This window comes from Nyctereutes procyonoides, unplaced genomic scaffold, assembly GCF_905146905.1.
Source record: "Nyctereutes procyonoides isolate TBG_1078 unplaced genomic scaffold, NYPRO_anot_genome, whole genome shotgun sequence".
NCBI lineage: Eukaryota > Metazoa > Chordata > Mammalia > Carnivora > Canidae > Nyctereutes > Nyctereutes procyonoides.
Window position 1 is genome coordinate 53036315 of NW_026575135.1, and position 24903 is coordinate 53061217.

Consider the following 24903-nt stretch of genomic DNA (forward strand, 5'->3'; position numbering starts at 1 on the left):
ACATACATAGCTCAAAAGGTCACGTACTTTTCAAAGAATGTGGATTTAAGGGGAAAAAAATTTCCATGATCTGGCACTAAAGGCTAAAATACCCTAAAGTAATTAATATTTGTAGGATCTTTTTCCAGTAGACAAAGCAGCTTTAGTTACACAGTCTCACTTGGTTCTTTTAACATCTCTATGACATACATAAATATAGAAATAATTAACATTTATTTGAACTATATGGTTTACTATATAGTTTTTCCATTTATGGTCCCAATCTTGCCCAATTCATTCCTTTTTATTTTGTTTTCCAGATTAGTTCTGAACAGCTACAAATATATATATATATTTCCCTCATACGAAAATCTTGCTCCCTGCCTTTCCACGCAATGTACCTGTACTGATCCTTCAAAAGCCAGCTCATGGGAGACAACCGGCCTCTTTCTTCTTTTCTAAACTACAGACCTACACAGGGGACGAGACACACCACCTACCTACCCATCCGTAGCTTACCCCAAAGGCTGCCCCAGAGGACCTCCAGGCCTGACTGGCTCCGCCCACGCAGGCGGACGCCGGGGTCGAAGTCCCCGCCCCTTCCGAGGAGTTTCCCAAAACCCCGCGCGGCAGTGCCCAGCCGCTCTAAGATGGCGACTCCCATGCATCGGCTCATAGCTCGGAGACAAGCGTAAGTGAGGCCCCGAGTAGGGCCGCGGGGCGGGCTGGGGGCGGGGAGAAGCGCGTCAGCCGGCGGGTGAGCAGGGGCCGGGATGCGGGGCAGGTATCGGGTCTTCCGTGTGGACGGGCGGAGGGTGGTCGTGCCTCTCACTTGTTGCTGCTCCACAGGGGCTCGGCCCGGGTGATAAGTTTGGTGTCCAAGGGCTAGTGATTGCGTGGAAGATGACTGCGTAAGGTCCACGGGGCGGGACCCAGGTTGCGGGGTGGGTGAGTGTGTGTTGGCGGGGAGGGTCTGAAGAGAGCCCAGCGTTTGCTTTCCGCGCTGGAGACGCGCAGGAGTTGGGCACTAAGTGGCGTATGCCCCTTGGCCCCCCCGGCCGCCCACCCTGTGCGTGGCCAGAGGAAGCCTACAGGGACCCCTTCCGCTCTCACCCACGTAAACCTTGGCTTGCTCTGCAGCTTCCAGCCCAGCTGGCTTTTCCCACCCCGCTTCCTATCGCCTTCCCTAGAAGCAGCCTGACTACAATGCCGGTTTTCCGCCCGAGTTATTTTCTCGCTTTCTGCCATTTATTCTCTTCAATAAATAACTGATTCATCATCTGTTTCTCGCTGTCAGATTTTGGGTGTCAAGGAAAAGAGGTGTTCAAGAATAGGAATCTCTGCTTTCAGGAAAGTTATATTCCATTCGTAAAGAGTCGGTAAACTGAACGTTTTAAGTAAATACAGTTGGTGTTAAGAGCTTTGAAGGAAATAAGAGGTGATGGAAAGAAAGGCCCAGGTTACATTGGTTGGACTGGAAAGGCATCCCTGAAGAGGTGGCGTTTAAACAGATTGAAAGTGTGAGAAAAGAGCCAGACGTGAGAACATTTGGGGGAAAAGCATTAGACGGTACCATAATTCCTTTGAGACAGGAAAGAACTTTAGTTTTGGGTGTGTTTGTTTGTTTTTAAGATTGATTGATTGATTGATTGATTTGTGATAGACAGAGAGAGAGAGAGAGAGAGAGAGAGGAGGGCAGGCAGAGACACAGGCAGAGGGAGAAGGAGAAGTAGGCTCCACGCAAGAGGCCCGACGTGGAACTCGATCCTGGGACTCCAGGGTCATGCCCTGGGCCAAAAGCAGGTGCCAAACCGCCGAGCCACCCCAGGAAGTGGCGGGGTGGGGGAGGGGAGGTAGTTTCTTAAACTGGCTATACAGCCAGTTTGGAGCTAAACATGAGGCTGGATCCCTGACCCTGAGATGATGACCTAAGTGGAAATCAAGAGTTCACTGCATAACTGACTGAGGCATCCAGGCTCCCCAAGAACTTTAGTTTTTAAGAACTGAAAGCTGGCGATTATAGCTGGTGACCAAGAGAGAGTGGCACAAGAAGTGCCATGGACACATAATGCAGGTATTGTCCAAAATGCCCCTCTACTGTAAGCGTTTTTTCTTCTACCCCCCTGCACACCTTAACAATCTGCCCTTTTTTCATTCTCTTAGCATTTCATGCTATTACCATTTGCAAGTGCATAACATATCACTCATAGTCTGCTTGCATATATATGTGTGTGTTTCTTTTTACATTTCTGTTTTTTATTCTTTATTGTTGTTTTTCCTTCTCTTCTCTCCATCAGATTCTACCTTTCACACCTAATGAAGAGTTCTTTGAGCATCAAGATGAAGACCTAGGGAGTCAGAGTAGTATGCCTGGTGGAGAAGGCTTTGAAGTCAGACAATTCTAAGGTTAAGAATTGAGTGAATTTAACAATAGGTGTGCTACATTGGGTTTCCAGGGTCTCTAACACTCAGATTTGTTCTTGTGAGTGTTAGTTACACACTTGGATAGGTTCATTCCGTTGGTCTCAAGATGGCTCACTATCTTTGGTCCTTTATATCCTCTCAACTTCAACTTGATAGCATATCATTTGTCTAGATTGAGTCATGTCTGTGGGATTGTGATGCTCTGATTTGCAGCTCTCATTCTTTTACCAGCACAGTTGGATGGATCTCTATAAAACAATAAGCTAGATAGGTAGTTAAAATAGATAATAAATACTAGGGTGGCAAAACCAAGCAATGTCCACTTAAATATGAAGTGAAAGACTTTTAGCATCTAAAGAGTATTGCTATTATTTCAGAAGTAATAGAAAGTTGAACAAATACTGTTTTTCTATGGAATGCCTGTATTTTGTACATGAGCTACGCAGAAAAATAAAAGACAAATCTTACCTTTAGGAGCTTCTTGTCTTGTTGGCAAGAAAACAAATGGTGTATGATAAAAGTAGTCATGGTATACAGAGTAAATCCTCAGGGAGTTGGAGAAGGAGACTTTTAGCATTTAGGGGAATCTGGTAGAGTTTGGGGAATATTTTGGGGGGAGAAACAAGAGGAACCATTACTTATCATCTTGTGTTCATCAGAAAGTTTTAATGTTATTTTTTTTTTTATTTTTATTTATTTATGATAGTCACAGAGAGAGAGAGAGAGAGAGGCGCAGAGACATAGGCAGAGGGAGAAGCAGGCTCCATGCACTGGGAGCCCGATGTGGGATTCGATCCTGGGTCTCCAGGATCGCGCCCTGGGCCAAAGGCAGGCGCCAAACCGCTGCGCCACCCAGGGATCCCTAATGTTATTTATAAAAAGCACATATTACTTCCATAATAACAAGTTTTAAACTTTTTTTTTTTAAGTTGGTTATGAGAAGTTGAGAAAGTACTGTTCTTTTTTTAAGACTCTGGACTAGTAGAGGGGAGGGAGGAAATAAAAGAGGAAAAAAAAAGAGAGAGAGAGCCTAAATTTGAACTTCTTATTCAGCAGATCTTTCAGGGAGTTAACTTTAAATCAATTGAAATGAAATTACTTTCAGTTTGTTAATTGTAATTACATCTGCTTATATGTAAGTAAATTGTAGAGTCTTGGCACTATCTGGGGTCATTTCTTCTGCTAAACCTTCCACTGGATTCCAATACTATCTTCATCATCCAGGGGAATTATCTAACTTTAGCTTGAGGACCTTTAGGAAGGACATAGTACCTCCTAGAGTAGCCCATTAGCTTTTTCAAATCTGTCAAAAAGTTTATGTGGAACTGAAGGGAAAATAATATTTATGAAGCTAAACCCTGCTCCTTTCTAATTTCCTAGGTTTGGACCTAAACTGTGGTTTCAGTTAATTAAAAACCCTAGGTGTTGGATGCATGGGTGGCTCAGTCAGGTAAGCATCTGCTTTCAGCTCAGGTCATAATCGCAGAGTCCTGGGATCGAGGACGAGCCCCGTGTCCGGCTCCCTGCTCAGTGGAGAGTCTGCTTCTCCCTCACCATCTTCCCCTCCCCATTATGGGCTCGCTCTCTTGCGCGCTCTCTCTCTCTGTCTCTCAAATAAATAAAATCTTTAAAAAAGAAAAACCTAAGTGTTAATCAAGGTGTGATCAATTGCCATCAAGTCAGGCTTCCTCTGTCTTGTATTGATTTTCAGGACTTAAGTGTTAGACTTACTTTTACCCTTGTTAAATTTCATCTTGTTAGATTTGACACTGAGTTTTACTCTGTCAAGACCTTTTTTTTTTTTTTTTTAAGATTTTATTTATTTATTCATGAGAGACACAGAGAGCGAGAGAGGCAGAGACACAGGCAGAGGGAGAAGAAGGCCCCATACAGGGAGCCTGACATGGGACTTGATCCGGGAACTCCAGGATCACGCCCTGGGCTGAAGGCGGTGATCCACCTGATCCAGCTGAGCCACTCAGGCTGCCCTCAAGACCTTTTTGGATCTTCATTTGGTCATCTTTTGTATTAGCCCTCTCTCTTAGCTTTGTGTCGGCTACAGGTTGGATAAATAGGCACATCTGTGCCCTCCCAAGTCATTTCTAAAATGTTGAACAAGTCCAAACTGAAGACCAAGGCCTCAAGCCATCACTGGATACCTCTCTATACATTTACTTCAACCCATTAAACAGTAGTCTGTTGTCCATGATGATCAACTGATCTACCTAGTTGTTCTGTTTTGTTCACAAGGATGTTGTAAGAGACTTTCCAAGATGCCTTATTGAAATTCAAATACCCAAAAGCCAATAACGGTATTAGGTGTAATGATTTGATAGTTGGTGATCAGGGCTTTTCTTTCTGAATGGATTTAATAAATCTAGCCAGAATTTTGCCTGGAATGGATGTCAAGTTCAGTGTTCTACTTTGTGGAATCTACCTTTCTCCCCACTTTGAAAATCAAAACTGCATTTGCCTACTTCCAGTCTTTCACTTCTGTTTGCCAGGGTCTCTCAGATTACCAGCAGCAGTACGGTCGTCTCACCTGGAAAATCTCTGGTATGTTTAGGGAGCAATCACTTGGGCTGTGTGACTTAAACATATTCAGAATGGATAGAAGGGCTCTGTTACCCACCCCTCACTATCTTGGGGTTCAGTTCTACTCTTCTAATCGTGCATATAATTGTGTTTGAGTGAAGACGGAAGCAAAATTAATATAATCCTACTTTTACTCATAGCCTACAACATCACATTGGTGGTGTGTTCACCTAGCACCCTGAATAATGAGCTATCCGTTTTTTGGTTCTTTTTTTTTTTTGATTTAATTTTATTTTAATTTAAATTTCTATTTATTTATGATAGTCACACAGGGAGCGAGAGAGGCAGAGACACAGGCAGAGGGAGAAGCAGGCTCCATGCACCGGGAGCCCGGCGTGGGATTTGATCCCAGGTCTCCAGGATCACGCCCTGGGCCAAAGGCAGGCGCCAAACCGCTGCGCCACCCAGGGATCCCAGTTTTTTGTTTCTTTAAAAATAGCTTTAGGGGCAGCCCCGGTGGCGCAGCGGTTTGGCGCCGCCTGCAGCACAGGGCGTGATCCTGGAGACCCTGGATCGAGTCCCACATCAGGCTCTCTATGATGCCTGCTTCTCCCTCTGCCTGTGTCTCTGCCTCTCTCTATGAATAAATAAATAAAATCTTTAAAAAATTTAAAAAAAATAAAAAATAAAAATAGCTTTAAATATAGCTAAAACACAAAGTAATTTGTGTTCTTGATATTTTTCTCAAGCTTCAGCTTATTTTCGTAGGGCATTTATTTATATTAGGTTTAGATGTTTCTGTTACAGGCCTTTGTTGTTCTTTTTTTTTTTAAGATTTTATTTATTTATTTATTTATTTATTTATTTATTTATTTATTTATTTATTTATTTATGAGAGACAGAGAGGGAGAAGCAGAGACACAGGCAGAGGGAGAAGCAGGCTCCTTGCAGGGAGCCTGACTTGGGACTCGATCCTGGGACCCCAGGATCATGCCCTGGGCCGAAGGCAAACGCTCAACTGCTAAACCACCCAGGCATCCCCATTCTTAACATTTTAAATGGCATCATACTGTTCTTTATGGATAAACAATAACTTTTGGCCATTTCCTTTGCTCTTGCATAATTATTAGGTTTACTTTTTTTCTTTTCTTTCTTTCTTGAGTATAGTTGACACACAATGTTATGTTATAGTTATACACTATACTGATTCCACAAGTTTATACATTATGCTATGCTCTGTGCAAGTGTAGCTACCATCAAGTTTACTCTTATAAACCACACTGTATCTCCTATAATAAATATACAACTCAATTTTTGCATACATCTGTTATTCTCGGTTAACTGATATAGACATTTTTAAATCCAGTTTACTGATGTTTAATTTACATTTAACGAAATTCATTTTTTTATTGAAAGAGAGAGATCATGTGTGAGCAAGTGAGGGAGGGGAGGGGCATGGGGGTGTAGAGGGAGAGATAATCTTAAGCAAGCTCCATGCCCAGTGCAGAACCCAGTGTAGGGCTCAATCTCATGACCCTGAGTCCATGACCTGAGCTAAATCAAGAAACAAATGCTTAACCAACTGAGCCACTCTTTTTTTTTTTTTTTAGATTTTTTTATTTTTAAGTAATCTTTCCACCTATTGTGGGGCTTGAATTTATAATCCCAAGATCAAGAGTTGCATATTCTGCCAACACCAAGGGCTCCAAAATTTATCCTTTTTAATGTACAGTTCTATGAATTCTGACAGATACCGATAGTCAGATAATCATTACCAAAATTAAGATATAGAACAATTTTATCATGAAAAATTTCTTCATGAGCCTTTGTAAGTAAACCTTTTACCCCACCCTCAGCCTCTGGAAACCACTGATTTTTTTCTGTCCTTATAATTTTACCTTTTCTAGAATGTTGTGTGAATAGAATATATTCTATAAACCTTTTGAGTCCAGTGTCTTTCACTTGGTTAATTAATTCATTTGAGATCCACTGAAGTTCTTGCATGTATTAATAGTGCATTCTTCTTTTTTAAATTGTTTCTAATAGTATCCCATTGTATACATATACCAGTTTGTCCATTTGCCAGTAGAAGGATATTTTTATTGTTTCCAGTTTGGGGTTATTTTGAATAAAACTGCTATCATGTATATTTTTCTTGTTGTTTTTGAGAGAGTTTGTGCCAGAGTGTGGGGAGGGGAGGGACAGAGGGAGAGGGAGAAACAATCTTAAGCAGACTCCACGCCCACCTTGAACCCTATGCTGGGCTTGACCTCACAACCCTGGAATCATGACCTGAGCCAAAATCAAGAGTCAGGCACTTAACCAGCTGAGCCATCCAGGGCCCCCCATATAGTCTTTTGTGTAAACTTAAGTTTTTCTTTTTCTTAAGTAAATAATCTAAGAGTGGATTGCTTGACCATATGGTAACTTTATTAGAAACCTTATTGGAAACTGACAGCCTTTTTCAGTTTGTCTTTTTGCACATCACAATCTGATTATTCCAGTACCAGTAGTTGAAAAGACATTTTTCTCTACCAAATTTTTCTTGCATCTTTTTTTTTTAAAGATTTTATTTATTTATTCATGAGAGACAGAGAGAGAGAGGCAGAGACATAGGCAGAGGAAGAAGCAGGCTCCCTGCAGGGAGCTGGATGTGGGACTCAATCCCAGGACCCCGGGATCACAACCCAAGCCAAAGGCAGATGCTCAATGCTGAGCCACCCAGGTGCCCCTTTTTTGCACCTTTGTCACAAAACAGCTTCTGAAAAAAGGGTACCTTAACAGTCTTAAGTTTTCTGACCCCATGAGTATGTGTGTGTGTGTGTATTCATTTTTTATGAATACTTTAACTCACTGATGTTTTATAATTCAGTGTAGAGGTGTTGAACAACTTTCATCAGGGTTATCTGTATTGTAGTGGTGTTTTTATAAATTTCAGTTGTTTTATTTCAGTTGTTTGTTGCTGGTATGTAGAAATACAATTGACTTTTGTATATTGACCTTGTATCCTGTGACTTTACTAAGTAGTTCTGTTTTAGATTCCTAGGAATTTTTCAGGTGAATAATCATCATTTATACTATCTTTTTTGATGTACATTTTTAAGATTTTTCTTCTAGTTACTAAATGGCCCTTCAGAAAGTTGGTGCAACTTATATTCTTACCAGCAGTTAAGAATATATATCTTATCATATGCAGAGTGCCATTCTTTACCTCTGTCATCAATAGGTTATCAATGTAGCAGGCATGTCCTACTATTTTAGGTATTAAAGGTCATTTCACATAAAAAGCCTATACCGCTAGAACACTTCCTTAGGGCTTAGCTTAAAATATAGAAATAGAATATTGTAGGGACTCCTGGGTGGTTCAAGAAGTTAAGTGTCTGGCTTCAGCTCAGGTCATGATCCCAGAGTCCTGGGATCCGGCCCCACATCAGACTCTCTGCTCAGTGGGAAGCCTGCCTTTACCTCTCCGTGGCGCTCCCCCTATTTATGCTGTCTCTCTCTCTCTCTCTGTGTGTGTGTCAAATAAATAAATAAAATCTTAGGGGCGCCTGGGTGGCTCAGTGTTTGAGCATCTGCCTTTGACTCAGGGCATGATCCCGGAATCCCGGGATTGAGTCCCATGTCAGGCTCCTTGCAAGGAGCCTGCTTCTCCTTCTGCCTATGTATCTGCCTCTCTCTGTCTGTGTGTCTCTAATGAATAAAAACATAAAATCTCTTAAAATAAATAAAATCTTAAATAAAAAAAAGAATTGTAATATTGTGAATCGAGTATCCATATGGTTAGAAAAAAATGCTAATCTTATTTATTTTGAAATTATAGTTCTGCCTCATTCAACACTCTGAAAGATTGGTATTTTTAGGGGTGATTAATTAATGGTTTAAATAGGGACACCTGAGTCGCTCAGCAGTTGAGCATCTGCCTTTGGCCCAGGGTGTGATCCTGGAGTCCCAAGATTGAGTCCCACATCAGGCTCCCTGCATGGAGCCTGCTTCTCCCTCTCCCTGTGTCTCTGCCTCTGTCTCTCCATGTCTTTCATGAATAAATAAATAAATTCTTTAAAAAAGAATTAATATTTAAAATAATGTCAATCGTAGATAGGCTTTAGATATTTGTGAATATTCTATTTATAACAACAGAAAAGTCCACAATGCTGGTGGATAATATTTTTAATAGGTGGCGTCTTAAGTTGTTTCTTTTTTTTTCTTTTTTTGATATTTATTTATTTATGATAGTCACAGAGAGAGAGAGAGAGAGAGAGAGAGAGGCAGAGACATAGGCAGAGGGAGAAGCAGGCTCCATGCACCGGGAGCCCGACGTGGGACTCGATCCCAGGTCTCCAGGATCGCGCCCTGGGCCTAAGGCAGGTGCTAAACCGCTGCGTCACCCAGGGTTCCCAAGTTGTAAGTTTCTTAATATTGGGGCAACTGGGGGGCTCAGCCAGTTGAGCCTCTGACTCTTGTTTTCAGCTGAGGTTATAATCTCATGGGGTTGTGGAATCAAGCTCCACATTGGGCTTTGTGCTCAGTGGGGAGTCTGCTTGAAGATTCTCTCCCTCTGCCCCTCTCTCCACTTGCTCTATGCATGCTCTCTTTTTTTCTCTTTCTCTCAGATAATAAATAAATCTTAAAAAAAATAATAAAATTGATTAAAAAAATAAGTTTCTTAATACTGGGAAAACAGCCTATGATTGGAGAAGACTTTATTTCCTTGATTCTAAGAGGCTTCCCCACACTACCAATTGTATTTTCTTTGTTAGGAAATATTGTGAAAGGCTTTGAAATGGATTTCAAAACAAAAGATTACTAGGTGTCTTGTCTAATCCACTCTTCCTGGCTATGTGACTCTATAAGGGCCTATGCATCATTGTCTTTGAGCAATTTTATAACTCTAAGTTGTAGGAAACTGGTAGAACAGATTTTTACCCATAAAAATGTAGTACAGTTGATTCTTGCAATGTAGCTATTAACTAGTTTTTAACTATTTGTAAATTCGAATATTTCAGCATTCCTGATTGCATATATATGTGTATTGTTTGAATTCTCTTTTTTTTTTTAATTTTAATTTATTTATGATAGTCACACAGAGAGAGAGAGAGGCAGAGACATAGGCAGAGGGAGGAGCAGGCTCCATGCACTGGGAGCCTGATGTGGGATTCGATCCTGGGTCTCCAGGATCCGCCCTGGGCCAAAGGCAGGCGCCAAACCGCTGCGCCACCCAGGGATCCCTGAATTCTCTTTTGAACCAGTTGCACCATCTTACTGATTCCTTTATTAATTAATGATTAAATAAAACCTTTAACATGTGTTTGTTTTATATATATTTGTATGAGAGTCATGATTTTGCACTTTTTACAAGTTATCTTTGTTTCTGAATTTACTATTTCTGCAGTGCATCTTATTTTTTTTAATGAATTTATTTTTTATTGGTGTTCAATTTGCCAACATACAGAATAACACCCAGTGCTCATCCCGTCAAGTGCCCACCTCAGTGCCCGTCACCCAGTCACCCCCACCCCCCGCCCACCTCCCCTTCCACCACCCCTAGTTCGTTTCCCAGAGTTAGGAGTCTTTCATGTTCTGTCTCCTTTTCTGATATTTCCCACTCATTTTTCTCCTTTCCCCTTCATTCCCTTTCACTATTTTTATATTCCCCAAATGAATGAGACCATATGTTGTTTGTCCTTCTCCGATTGACGTATTTCACTCAGCATAATACCCTCCAGTTCCATCCACATCGAAGCAAATGGTGGGTATTTCTCGTTTCTAATGGCTGAGTAATATTCCATTGTATACATAGACCACATCTTCTTTATCCATTCATCTTTCGATGGACACCGAGGCTCCTTCCACAGTTTGGCTATTGTGGACATTTCTGCAGTGCATCTTATAATTCTGTATATGTTAAATGTGTTAGTGGTAGTTTTTGCCTCAAAAGCTGATATTAAGGCCATAGAGTGCTTTATTATTGTTGCTCTTAAAAATTCGCTATGACATTAGATACTCAGATAAGGCCCGAGGGGCACCTGAGTGGTTCCAGAGTCCTGGGGTCAAGCCCCACATCAGGCTCCCTGCTCAGTGGGGAGCCTGCTTCTCCCTGTGCCTCTCACCCCACTTGTGCTTTCTCTCACTCTCTTTCCATCTCTCAAATAAATAAAATCTTAAAAAAAAAAAAAGATAAGATCTGAAATTACAGTCATGGGTTTGGCAGTTGCTTGGTAACATTTAAGAACTATTACTAAACAAAAACCTGAGTCTTTATTATCTTTTAATATTACATCTACTGACATAGTCTTTCTTCTTCACTTGTAACCTTACTTCTTCAGATTAGAATTAGTTTAAATTTTGGACACATGCTAAAACTAAATTATTGTCAAGATTACAGAACCTGGCCCACAATGCAGGAATTAATTAATGAAAAAGCCCATAATAAGCAATATATGTTCTCTTAAACACTTGACTATTTCAGCAATCATTCATTTTACAAATATCTACTGAACACCAATTATGTGTTCTCCAGGGATAAAAGAGGTGACTGCTATCAGTCAAAATTAAGAACCCAGCATCTCATCATGCAACCATGGTATGAGAAAATTTAAAGTTCCTTGTATTATTATTCCACACAATTGATTAGCCTAATATGTAGATTGACAATAATAACTGCCAATTAATTGTGTATTACGTACGCCAGATGCCTTACTGCTTGCTATATACACATCCCAGTCTGTAGAGTGAGGATAGTGCTTTCAAACTCACTGAGTTGTTATGGAGATTGGATGTGATTATGCATAACTAATACTTAGTTAAATTCCTGGCACCCAGTAAGTATAAGCCATGATTATACTTTGATGATTTTGCATGATTCTCACAATAACCTAGTAAAGTAGGTATTGCTACATTTCTTTTTTTTTTTTTTAATTTTATTTATTTATTCATGAGAGACATAGAGAAAGAGAGAGAGGCACAGACACAGGCAGAGGGAAAAGCCGGCTCCATTCAGGGAGCCTGACGTGGGACTTGATCCCGGGTCTCCAGGATCGCGCCTTGGGCTGAAGGCGGCGCTAAACCACTGAGCCACCCGGGCTGCCCTATTACTACTTTCTTAGAAGAGGAGGAAACTAATGTTCCAAAATCACTTTGCCAAAGAGCCTACAGCTATGTGGTGAAAGAGCCAAGATTTTTAAAGATCTTTATTGTGAAATATAACACATATACAAAAAAGTTCAAAGAACATAATTATGACACTTAACAAATTATTATAAAGGGAACATTCCATGTGACTACCACCCAGATCGAGTAATAAAATTGCCAATATGCCAGAAAGCCTTTAAGACCTTTGCCAGTCATGACTTCCTACCTCCTTCCCAAAGGTAACCAGTGACCCAACATTTATGATAGTTTTTCCCTTGCTTTTCTTTGTGCTTTTACCATCTTACTATGCACAGGAGTTTAATTTTTCCTGTCTTTGAACTTTATACAGAATCAGACAATTTGGATTCTTTTGAATAATCTGGCTTCTTAGATCTAAGATCTATACAAGTTAAGCTATAAAATTTGTTCATTTTTAATACTGTATTTCACTGTAGTCTATGCCATAAATTATCCACTCTACTTCAATGTTACTTCCAATTTTGAGGCTATTACGGATTATGCTGTTACGAATATTCTTACAGTTCTTCCTCTTCCCTTCTTTTTTTTTTCTTTTTTTTTTTTAATTACTTATTCATTTATCTATGATAGTCACACAGAGAGAGAGAGGCAGAGACACAGGCAGAGGGAGAAGCAGGCTCCATGCACCGGGAGCCTGATGTGGGACTCGATCCCGGGTCTCCAGGATCGCGCCCCGGGCCAAAGGCAGGGGCCACACCGCTGCGCCACCCAGGGATCCCGTTCCTCTTCTCTTCTTGAACAAGTTATGCCTAAAGCCATTAAGTAGTATGGAGCAGGGTAGGCTTTCATGCATAGGGTTGACTTGGCATTGGAGTACTGGGACTGAAGTGGGGATAAGGAAGGGATCTACAATGTCAGCAGGAGTGGAGGGCAAGATCCAAGGTAGGGTATGAGATCCCAAGCGAGGTGAGGAAGGTGTCCACACAGGAGCAATTTAGCGTAAGTTGTCACCCTAATGGAAAGAACATCTACATAAGGGAGGGGAGGTGTAATTTGGTGTGAAGTGTCAGCCTAAGTGGAAAGAAAAATGTTACTCTAATTGTTATTAGGGCTCCATCAGTCTGATTTCAGGCTGGTACAGGGAAAGTAGATAAGCCTGAAATATTTTGTTGTACCAGAAAACAAAAAAGTGCCTCCCAAATGAAGCCGTGTCAAAAGAATACAGAATCCAACTTAAAAGGATTCCTTTCCACTGACCACATCTAGGACAATCTGAGTATCAAAATAAATTGTGGTAATGAATCGTAAGTCATTGAATAAAATTTAATGAATAAAATAGAAAAATATGAGTTCAAACTGATAAATGAATAAATGAACTAAAAATTTAATGGGCAGGATATTTATGTACTTTATACCAACCCACAAAACAGTTATTAGTTGTTATGTTAGTTTTCACTTACAGTTGTATGACAAATCCAGAACTTAGTGGCTTCTAACAAAATATATTTTCTCAGTTTCTCTGGGTTAGGAATCCAGGAATGACTTAGCTGAGGGTTCTAACTCGTGTTCTCCCTTGTCCTGGTCAGGATGTTGCAAGGGACTGCAGTCATCCAAAGGCTTCACCAGGACTGCAAGACCTTTTTCCAGGATAGCTCATTCATGGGACTATTGGCAGGAGACCTCAGTTTCTCACTGTGTGGTCTGTTCAAGTGTCTGCATGACATGGCAGTTAGATAATCTTCAAAGTCACACTCCATTACTCTGCTTTATTCTGTTAGAAGCAAGACACTAAGTCTAAGCCCCATTCAAGATAAGGGGAATTAGGGCTCTACCTCTTGAAGTAAGGAGTATCAAAGAATTTGTGAACATTAATTTAAAACCACCACAATTGGGCAGCCCCGGTGGCACAGCGATTTAGAGCCGCCTGCAGCCCGGGGTATGATCATGGAGACCCGGGATCGAGTCCCACGTCGAGCTCCCTGCATGGAGCCTGCTTCTCCCTCTGCCTGTGACTCTGCCTTTCTCTCTCTCTCTCTCTCTCTCTCTCTCTCTCTCTCTCTCTCCGAATAAATAAATAAAATTAAAAAAAAAAGAAATGTAGTAATACCTCTCCTTAATCAGGAGTTCAAAGTGCAACAATAAGACAAATTGTAGTCTTTTGTCACCTGGTAGGAATACAGTGAGGACAGCACACTTCTGTTATATTTCTGTCAAAGATGCATGGCCAGAATCTAATCATGTAGAGATATCAGATATGGTAGTTGACCTTCAAAATGACCCCCAATGATCCCTGCCTTCTGGTATTCACACTCTTGTGTAGTTTCCTCCCACATTATACTAGGGTTGGTCTGTGTGACCATTAGAATACTGCAAAAGTGATGGTATGTCATTTCTAAACTTAGGTTATAAAAGACTGACTTCATTCTTAAGTTGTCTTGGTCACTCCCTCTGGAGAAAGCCATGTTATGAACAGCCCTATGAAGAGGACAACAGGCAGGGAATTGAAGCTTCCTGAGAGCTCTATAAGTGAGCTTAAAAGCAACTTGAAGCATGTTCTACAAATAAGCTGGCCAGGGGATGACTGGGTGGCTCAGGGTGTGATATTGGGGTCTTGAGATCAAGTCCCACATCGGGCTCCCTGCGAGGAGCCTGCTTCTCCCTCTGCCTGTGTCTCTGTCTCTCTCTCTCTGTGTCTCTCATGAATGAATAAATAAAATCTTAAAAAAAAAAAAAGAATTGTGAGTTGATAAGTCATCAGGTTGGCAACTTACAAATGGTTCAGGAAAAAAAGTTCTTTGAATGATACTTACAAATTTTCTGTAAGGTTATGATTCTTTCAAAAATTTTAAGAGCTACATAAAGGAAACCAATATTCTTACATATGTTATCTGGTATAGCTGTGCATTGATTCCGTGCTTTTGTTTTTGTTTTGAGAGTGCTTACACGATGGGGGGGTGGCTGAGAAGGGGCAGAGGAAGAGGGAGAGAGAGAATCTTAAGCAGGCTCCATACCTAGTATGGAGTTTGCCCCAAGGGTCCATCTCACAACCCTGAGATTCTGACCTAAGCCACCCAAGTGGTACTGCAGTGATTTCTATTATTATATAAATAAATACTTATAAGTAGAATTGCTGAATCATGGAGTGTGCATCTCTTCAACTATAGTAAATTTTTTTCAAAATGGTTGTACTAGTTTGCATTCATCCTCACAATGTGTGGGTGTATGTCCCTCTTGCTATGTATTCTTGCTAACATTTGCTATCATCAGTTTTTAATTTTACTCTTTCTCGTACCTGTTGCGTAGTTTCTTCAGGGTGTTTTGTTTTTTAGGTATTTATTTATTTGAGAGAGAAAGCTCACATGCAAGAGCGGGACAGGCAGAGGGAGAGGGGAAAGAGTATCAAGCAGACTCCACACTGAGCTTGGAGCCTGACTTAGGGCTCAATCTCACAACCCTGAGATCACGATCTGAATGGAAACCAAGAGCTGGACTGTATTCCATATACAATTGGTTTATTCTTAGGGTATAACTCTTCAGAGATCTAATTCTGGATAGTTTGTCTTCCTAGCTTTTTGTAAGTGAGGTTCACCCTGTTGAGTTGGGCAAACATTCCCAGCACAAAAATTCACTTAAATACAGAGGTGGCTACTTATTCTTCACCCCATTGTTAGTTCTTTGATGCCTCAAGCAGATTATTAAAAATGTTTTGACATTCTTTTCTATTTCTGAGCTATCTAGTCTGCCATTACTAGATTGGAATTAAGGAATGAAGGTTTGAACTCAGTTCTGTCTAACTTTGAAGGTCCATGTACTTATACTGCCTTGTGACTAAATCTAACACAATAAACAATTTAAAATATAAAAATATTTTTATTTTTGACCTAAAAATGTTCATATTTTTATACTTTTCTTTTTTTTTAATTATTTATTTATTTATGATAGTCACACAGAGAGAGAGAGAGAGAGAGGCAGAGACACAGGCAGAGGGAGAAGCAGGCTCCATGCACCGGGAGCCCGACGTGGGATTCGATCCCGGGTCTCCAGGATCGCGCCCTGGGGCCAAAGATAGGCGCTAAACCGCTGTGCCACCCAGGGATCCCCTTTTTATACTTTTCAAGATAGAAAATGTCAAGTCAAAATTTTAAGGCCTGTGTTCTTTTTTTTTTTTTTTCTCTGTAGTGAAGCAAATAAACAACATGTAAGATGTCAGAAATGCTTGGAATTTGGACATTGGACTTATGAATGCACCGGAAAAAGAAAATACCTGCATAGGCCTTCAAGAACAGCAGAACTAAAGAAAGCTTTAAAAGAAAAAGAAAACAGATTATTATTATTGCAACAAAGGTAAGTTGGCCTGTGGTTTCCAAAGGAGTATTATTTATTGATAGAGTTTATTCATCAACTAAATGGCTCATGGTGGTTATCCAGATTTAGATTATACTGTTAGCTAATGTCTAATGAGTGCTTACTAATGTGCCAGGCTGTGTATTAAGTTCTTATAAGTGTTAACTTGTTTAAGCATCACCTCTGTACCCTAAAGTATGTGCCATTCTCCCCATTTTACATGTGGAGAACCTGGGGCCTAGAGAAGTTGAGTTACTTGTCAGTGTCACACAGCCAGTAAGTGGGAAAATTAAGTGTTGAACCAGCCAGTCCATGCTCTTTATCACTTTGCTTTGTTGACTCAGCTGCCAGTGAAATGGCAGCAAGAATACTATAAGGTAGATGATATGAGCTGTTAGCCGTAAAGATAAAATGGCCAGTTATTTTACCAGCAAAATGGTTTATTTGGCAATAGCAGAGGAATTGCAATCCAAGACAAGCAAACTGTGGCAAGCTATAGGCAAGTCCAGAGAAAAGACAGGGGCTTGGTTTTGTTGAGGAAAAGAGGAAATTGGGAAAGGTGAGTGAGAGTTCAAGCTTCTCGTTGGATGACTGTGACAGTTTCTCATGGGCTGTTTTTATTTGCGAGGCAAGAAGAAAATTTTCCTTCCTCCTGCTGGAATAGTAAATTAAGCTTCTTCCTCCTGAGGAGCAAGGTACTGGTCTCTATGTGGGGGTCTGCACTTGTGGATGGAAGGTAGTGTGTGAGTGCTCCCCCTTCAGGGCTTCCCAAGTCCATTTTAGATACCATTCCCTTTATCTTCACAGAGCTGATCTGGAACGATATCCAAGATAAGTATCCAAGATACTTAAGACTATAAACAAAGGTAGAGAACAGAATATATATATTATATATTATATATATATATATTACATATATATAGAATATATATATGTAATATTTCTATTATTTATGTTAAAAAAAAAGGAATAATAGAATTTTTTTGGAAACAGAAATGATGTGTAATAGTGGCTCCTTTCTAGGAGAACTGGGTAGGAGAGAAACTGGAAATGTGTTATTTACTCTTTTGTGTCCTTTGAATAAAGCTTTGAATAAAGCTCTTAAAATTGCTATGAATTAAGTAAGTAAACATGTTTTAGAAACTGAAATAGGAAGGTGTCAGGTGTACTCAGTGCTGCAGATTACAAGCAGCATCTTCATGAGTACTGTAGCTATAAATAGTGTCTGAAACAGGTAGACTTGTCAGGCAGTGATCTCCCAGTTAGTGGACATGATGGCTCTTCAGAGCTTGTGCAGAAATAGACAGGTAATCAATTTTTTGGGTCATCAACATTCATATATAATTTTTCCAAAAATAAATTTATGTTAGTACTTTCCTGCTCATCCCCCTTTTCTACTTCCCTTTTCTTCATGTATAAAAATTTAGACATTTTTGAAATACTGGTGTTTGTACAAAGAAAGTAGATAGCTCTAATTATTGGGAATAAATTCTTTTGTAATTTTTTTCCCAGCAAAATTGAAGAAGGACCTAATTGAGCTACCAATTTAAAAGTATTTTTTAGGGGTGACTGGGTGGCTCAGTCAATTAAGCATCCAGCTCTTGATTTTGGCTCGAGTCATGATCTCAAGATCATGAGATCAAGCCCTGCATTGGGCTCCATAAGAGGTATAGGGCCTGCTGAAGATTTTCTCTCTCCCTCTCCCTCTCGCCCTCCCCCCCAATAATAAATAATAAATAAAAGTATTTTTTAAGATATTATTTATTTACTTATTCATGAGAGACACAGAGAGAAAAGCAGAGACATAGGCAGATGGAGAAGCAGGCTCCATGCAGGGAGCCTGATGTGGGAGTTGATCCTGGGACTCCAGGATCATGCCCTGGGCCCAAAGGTAGGCGCTAAACCTCTGAGCCACCCAGGGATTCCCAATAAAAGTATTTTTTAATGATTCATCTTTGTGACTTGTGGACCACATCATCGGAGATATTCAAACAGTGACATCACTACAACAAAACTCTATTTCCATCTATCTATTTAGGGTAAGAAGGTTTCTTAGGGTAAATCTATAAATGTTAAATACAGGAATTGAATTAATGCTGAGCATTGTCACAATCTAGCAGTAAGATCCAGAGATACATGAGCTAGAAAAACAATCAATGCATTTTAAATAAATTTACTTTGATGTGTGATAATTATTAAAATGTGTAATGTATTCCTATATTATTTTAATCAATTATATAGTAATATTAGTAATGGCAACTCAATTCAGAATTTTATTTTTTAGAAAGGGAGTAAGAGAGGGGCAGAGGGAGAGGGAGAGGCAGGTTATAACAAGAATTACTGGGCTCCATACATGCCACAAAAGACAGAGTGTTTTTCCAGTGAAAGACAGTTTGGGGGATAGCTGAAGGGTTTATCTGAGCTGTGTATGATCACTTTATTAACAGGAGCTTCCCCCTCTCCCCCTTCATGTTTATCAGCATCGGAGAAACTAATGTAGAAAGGAAGACCAAGAAAAAAAGGTATGTGTGGCTTTAGGAGTATTATGTGGATAATAAATAATACTAGTGAGAGGAATGGGAAGAATGCTTTAAAAATAATTGTGATAAAGTTTGGATCTGAAGTCTCTTGTCATTCCTGATTAAGTATCATCCTTATTTCATGATCTGTTTCTCTCTTTACCCAACTGGACCTTTCTGCCTTCACTTTTTTTTTTTCTCCAGCTTTCCAGAGGCTTTCTCCCTGGAAATAGTAAATAATTTCTCTTAAAAATCTCTTATATTAGAATAGGAAATATTATTAGACTGGTAAGAAATTGTTGACCAGCTATATCTGATTCAAAGTAAAGATGTTGAAACACTTACCATGCTACCTGAGGTTTAAGAAAGCCCAGTTGTTACACTGCAACTTTATTCTAACATTATTCTTCCTGGATCATAGTACAGTAGGAGTACTTATCTTGAATTCTGTCCAAGAAAGTTAAAGTGCCAAAGTAAAGGACATTGGTGGTTGCCACGGGATTTCTACAGTTATGCAATCCCCAGCACTTCAGGTCTAGTGATTCCATGCTAGCAGAGCTTCAGTGTATGCAATCGCTGCCCCGTGAAATTGCTCTCCAACAATCTGTTAGGTGTCAGCTTCCCGTGCATGTAACTCCTCACTGTCTACTAGGTCTAAGAGTGTAACCAGTTCCAGCAGCAGTAGCAGCGACAGTTCAGCCAGTGATTCTTCATCGGAGAGTGAAGAAACGTCTACCTCATCCTCCTCAGAGGACAGCGACACTGATGAAAGCTCCTCCAGTTCCTCATCTTCATCCTCCTCCACAAGCTCTTCCTCGTCCTCTGATTCAGACTCAGATTCCAGCTCTTCCAGTAGCAGCACCAGCACAGAGAGCAGCTCTGAGGATGAACCACCAAAGAAGAAGAAAAAGAAATAGAACGCCATCTCTCTTGTACTGCTGGACTCAAAAAATTAATGTGACTCTCGAAAGGGATATTTAGACTACATTAAGGCCATATAGGGTAACCAGTCAAAATTACTGGAGTTCAAAAGTTTCTAAATGTTTTACATCAGAAGAGCATAAAGAGTATTAATAATGGATTATATATAAGACTTTTTTTATTTTAAGAGTAAATCTTGTTTTTCTTTTTTATCTTTAATATATATCTCTAAAACTTAATCAAAGCTGAATCCAGTAAATCTGTTTTGGGGATGAGACTTATCTTTTCTCCCTGTGAGATAATTGCCATCCTTTGTTATATGTTAGTGCTATGTACCAGACATATTTTCAGGATAATGCATCAGAATATCTGGCAGTGAATTTCTAATGCTTTTGGCTGTGTGTTATTATATTAGATTTAATACATTGTTACTATAAAATTAGGAGTGTTCCTCTTAATAACTGTGCCCTATTTTTATGTTTATGTTCAGAAAGTTATTCTGACTTCTTGTCCTAAATGAAAAGCTTTTGGATGGTACAAATGTCAAGTTATTGTGTTATATCATCCATTTTCTTCTGGCTCTTAGAGTTACTCTCTCTTTTTTTTTTTTTTTTTAAGTTCGTGCTGGGCTCGAACTCACAACCCTGTGATCAAGACTTGAGATCAAGAGTCAAATGCTTAACTGAATGAACCACCCAGGTATCCTGTAAAGTTACTCTTTTTCTGAGGAAAATCAATCAGAAGAACCTAAAAAGGAACCAAAATTCTGAAACTACTTAGGAGCCTAATCTTGGTGCCTTTTGATAAATTCTGTGTATTAGAAAAGAGTCATTTAAAAGCCTAATTTAAGGAAAAGTGATATAAGTATCTTCATGTTGTTATGCTATAAAAGGTAGGAGAGGAAAAAATAGGTACAAAGGTAATTTTAACAGAGAATTAGGGCAATGTTGGTTGCCTTTTATTAAGTTTTTCTAAGCTTTCATAAGGATTGCCTTTTACCATTTTTGCAATTGTGGTATAAGTTTATATGGCAGCTGGTCATATATGACATTCTACTGCATAAATATGAATGACTTGGACTAATCTGGTGTGTTTACATAGCATATACACAGTTGAAGTGTAGCATGAAAGATTAAAAAGAAATATTGCACAATGTTTCTTAAAATACTCTGCTGTGGTGAAATTATTTTGTTTCACATGACATCATTCTGTGATGTCTTTTAAGCTCTTTGGAAAGAGGTATCATTTGTAGAAAAATCTTGATTCGGGCTAAATATGGGTTTTTAAAACTATGAATGTTGTCTTTTTATATTTTTATGAGAAAGTAGTAGAAAATTGTTTTTGAAAAAAATGGGCTTCTATTTAAATGTTAAAATATGTGTAACAAATGTTGTAAGTTTAAGGAGCCTGTAATTCCTTGTATGTTTTATAAACCCTCTGCTTTCAGTGATTGTAAATAAACTCTCAAAACATCATTTCAGAGTCTCCATACAGAAGACATCAACTGACATAGATTTAATAAATAATTAAACATATTTTACAATGTTGGTCATCTCTCCGTAAGGGCATTTTTAGCAGTTAAAGAACATAGAATAGAAAAGTGTACAGAGGTTGCAACACTTGCAATTGAATAAAACTCATCATTAGTACTTATAAGCTTAAGTATCTATTATCTCTTTGCTGTTTTAATACGAGCTCTTATTCATTTTGAGGGTAAGGACATTTAAGTAAATTCTAATTATTTTTACTATTTAACTATTACAACTTTGTCTCTGGAGAAGGGCAGGAGGTAGGAATTCTCTTCTTTTCTAGTCACACACAGTTCAGTCATAACAGAATCAGTGGCAAAGTAGAGCTAATTCGAAAGTTTCCCCTTATCCTGCCAAAAAGTAAAGATGCAGAACTTGAGTGCCTGGCAAATGTATTAAATATATTATTTCTCAACCACAACTAAATCAAGAAAAGTCATTAGATCATAGGTTTTCATTCCAAAACATGTCAGGAGTACTTTATCCTGGAATTAAACTACGGTTGTAGGGGGACACCTGGGTGGCTCAGTGGGTGAGCGTCTGCCCTCAACTCAGGGTGTGATCCCAGGGTCTTAGGATCGAGTCCTGCATCGGACTCCCTGCAGGGTTCTCCCCCTGCCTATGTCTCTGCCTCTGTTAGTGTCTCTCATGAATAAATAAATAAAATCTTTTAAAAAATAAAATAAAATATGGTTGTAGGCCACATGTTAGCCCTTATAATAGGGAAAAAGTGCAAACAAGGTATACTTCATAGTTTTACTTATTCTTTTAAATTTATTTCAAACTGATTGTAGATTTGCAGAAAAATTGCAAAAATGTTGCTGTTTCCATATATCCCTCACCCTGCTTCCCCTTATGTTAGCCTCATCCATAAGCATAGTTCCCATTAATATCCTTCTTCTGTTCCAGAATATCACTCAGAATATAACGGTTGCTTGTAACTCTGCTACTGTCTGTAACAGTTCCTTAGTCTTTCATGCTCTTATCACTTTGAAAGAGTATTAATCAGTTTTTTTGTCTGATGTCCCTCAATTTGGGTTTATTTGATGTTTTCTTGTGATTGAACTGAGGTCATACTTTTTGGAAGAGTATGACCTCAATGAAGCTATGTTCTCCATCCATCCTATCACCGGATGCCTAGTGTCTATGTCTTATATATTATTGGTGATGTTGACCTTGATTACTTGCTTAAGGTGGTTTGTCAGATTTCTCCATTGTAAAGTTCCCTTTTTACTGAATAGATACTTTGGGACTATGTGAATTGTTGCTTCAGACTCATCCACTAGTTTTAGTGGGTCTTGTCTATAATTATTACTGTGATGTTTTGCAAGTGGTGATTTTCTATTTCCCTATCTCCTTCTACACTAATTGGAATTCTATAAGGTAGAGCTATCTCTTTCCCCCCATTTTAAATTTATTTTATTTTCTAAGATGTTATTTGTTTATTTGAGAGAGAGCACAGGTGCAAGAGAGAGCAAGGGGGAGGGTGCAGAGGAAGAGGGAGAAACAGACTCCCTTCTGAACAGGGAGCCTGATAGGACCTCCATCCTAGGACCCTGGGATCAAGACCTGAGCCAAAGGCAGACACTTAACCAACTGAGACACCCAGGTGCCCTTCTTCTCCCCCATTTTTTAATCTTAATTTTTTGGAGATGGAATTAACTTTATTTTTTTTAAAGGATTTACTTATTTATTTGAGAAGAGACGGGCTGAGGGAGAGCGAGAATCTCCAGCAGACTCCACGGGCTGAGCACAGAGCCCTAGAAGGGGCTCAGTCCCATGACCTGAGATCATGACTTGAGCTGAAATCAGGAGTTGGCATTTAACTGACTGAGCCACCCAGGCGCCCCTGCAATTGGCTTTATTAAGCAATTTGTGAATTGGTTAGCATCCCATCAAGGAAGTAGAGAGATGCTCTTCCCCTATTTATCTAACTGATTATTTATACTATGGATTCAGAAGTTTATTTTGTCCTCTGAGTTAAAGTCCAATAATATCACCATTTCTTTTGTTGCTCAAATTGTTCCACCTCTGGCTATGAGGAGAGCCCCTTCAGGATAACTTCTTCTTTCAACAAATCCTCATCGGGCATTTTGTTTGTTCTTAGCATGTCCTTACTTTCTGGAACCACAATATGTTCCAGGTTTCATGTTCCAGGTTCACATCTCCCTGATGCATCTTTGGAACCAACCACATCTCCAAGGGACCTGCCCTGGTTTTTAACTGAAGAATGGTGTTTACAATCCATGATGTGGGTGTTGTCTTACTATATTTTATGCATTTTGAGTACTAGTGTTCTAGCATAGTGAGACAAGGCATGGAACCTTTCCATTAGCTGGAAGAAAGAAGGAGTTATCACCTTCAACCTTTCTTATCTACCTACCTTTACTTTTATACGACTTCCTCAGAAGCAATGCTTTCTCTAACAAACAGATGGGCGAGGCAGTCTTTAATTAAAAATTGTTCTTGAGGTGCCTGGGTGGCTCAGTTGGTTAGGCGACCAGCTCTTGATTTCAGCTCAGGTTATGATCTCAGGGTCATGGGAATGAGCCGAGTCAGGCTCCACATTCAGCATGGAGTCTTCTTAAGATCTCTCTCTGCCCTTCCCCCATGCCATGCTCTAATTAAGAAAGTAAATAAGTAAATATGTTTTAAAATTTAAGAGGGAGAATGTGCGAGGTGGGAGATCACAGAGGGAGAGGAAAAGAGAGAATCTCAAGCAAACTTCCCACTGAGCATAGAGCCAGGTGCAAGGCTTGATCTGAAGACCCTGAGATGACACCCTGAGCTTAAATCAAAATAAAATATTTTTTTTAAAAACTTATTATGGCCTCCTTTCCCCTACTATATATAAATTCAGAATGGGCCAAGTAGCCATTTTTTGAAACCAGATTGAGTTGTTGACAAAAACAAATATTGTGTCTACCTATGACCATACTGCCATAACTTGGATTAGGGTGGCTTAATTGAAAGAAGTTGGCCCAGAGATGCCTGAGTGGCTCAGCGGTTGAGTGTCTGCCTTCAGCCCAGGGCATGATCCTGGAGTCTTGGGATCGAGTCCCACATCAGGCTCCCTGAATGGAGCCTGCTTCTTCCTCTGCCTGTATCTCTGCCTCTCTCTGTGTGTCTTTCATGAATGAATAAATAAATAAGTCTTTAAAAAAAAAAAGTTGGCCCAGAGTACTATTTCCAATTGTATTTTTGGATGCTGCCCTGCAGGTTTTCACACCCTGGGCAAATTGTGCCATAAAAAGATTTAGATGTACACATGCATGAGTGTATGTAATAAAGAGGGAGAGGTGCATCTTTAAAGAGGAAAAGAGAAAGCAAAGCCAATATGATACCTGGGCTGCAGACATTCCTAGATGAATTTTAGGAGGGGATACGGGGGAGGTTGAAGACCTAAAAATTGCCATTGTTCTTGACAAGTACCCTGAGGGGTACCTGTGCTTGCTCTTAGTCTGTAATATCAACCATAACCATGAGTAGAACACCTGTTTAGAAGGTACTGTACAATAATGTATAGATAACACTTCAACACT

General features: G+C 39.6%; 1 protein-coding gene across 1 annotated transcript; it reads left to right on the forward strand.

The window, feature by feature from the left end:
* The first annotated feature begins 575 nt into the window (after positions 1-575).
* Positions 576-21367, forward strand: ZCCHC10 (zinc finger CCHC-type containing 10). The gene is made up of 4 exons (XM_055302732.1): positions 576-670; positions 16228-16392; positions 18873-18914; positions 19564-21367. The coding sequence occupies exons 1-4, from the start codon at positions 630-632 to the stop codon at positions 19826-19828; spliced, it is 513 nt and encodes a 170-aa protein (XP_055158707.1). The 5' UTR covers positions 576-629; the 3' UTR covers positions 19829-21367.
* The last annotated feature ends 3536 nt before the right edge of the window (positions 21368-24903 follow it).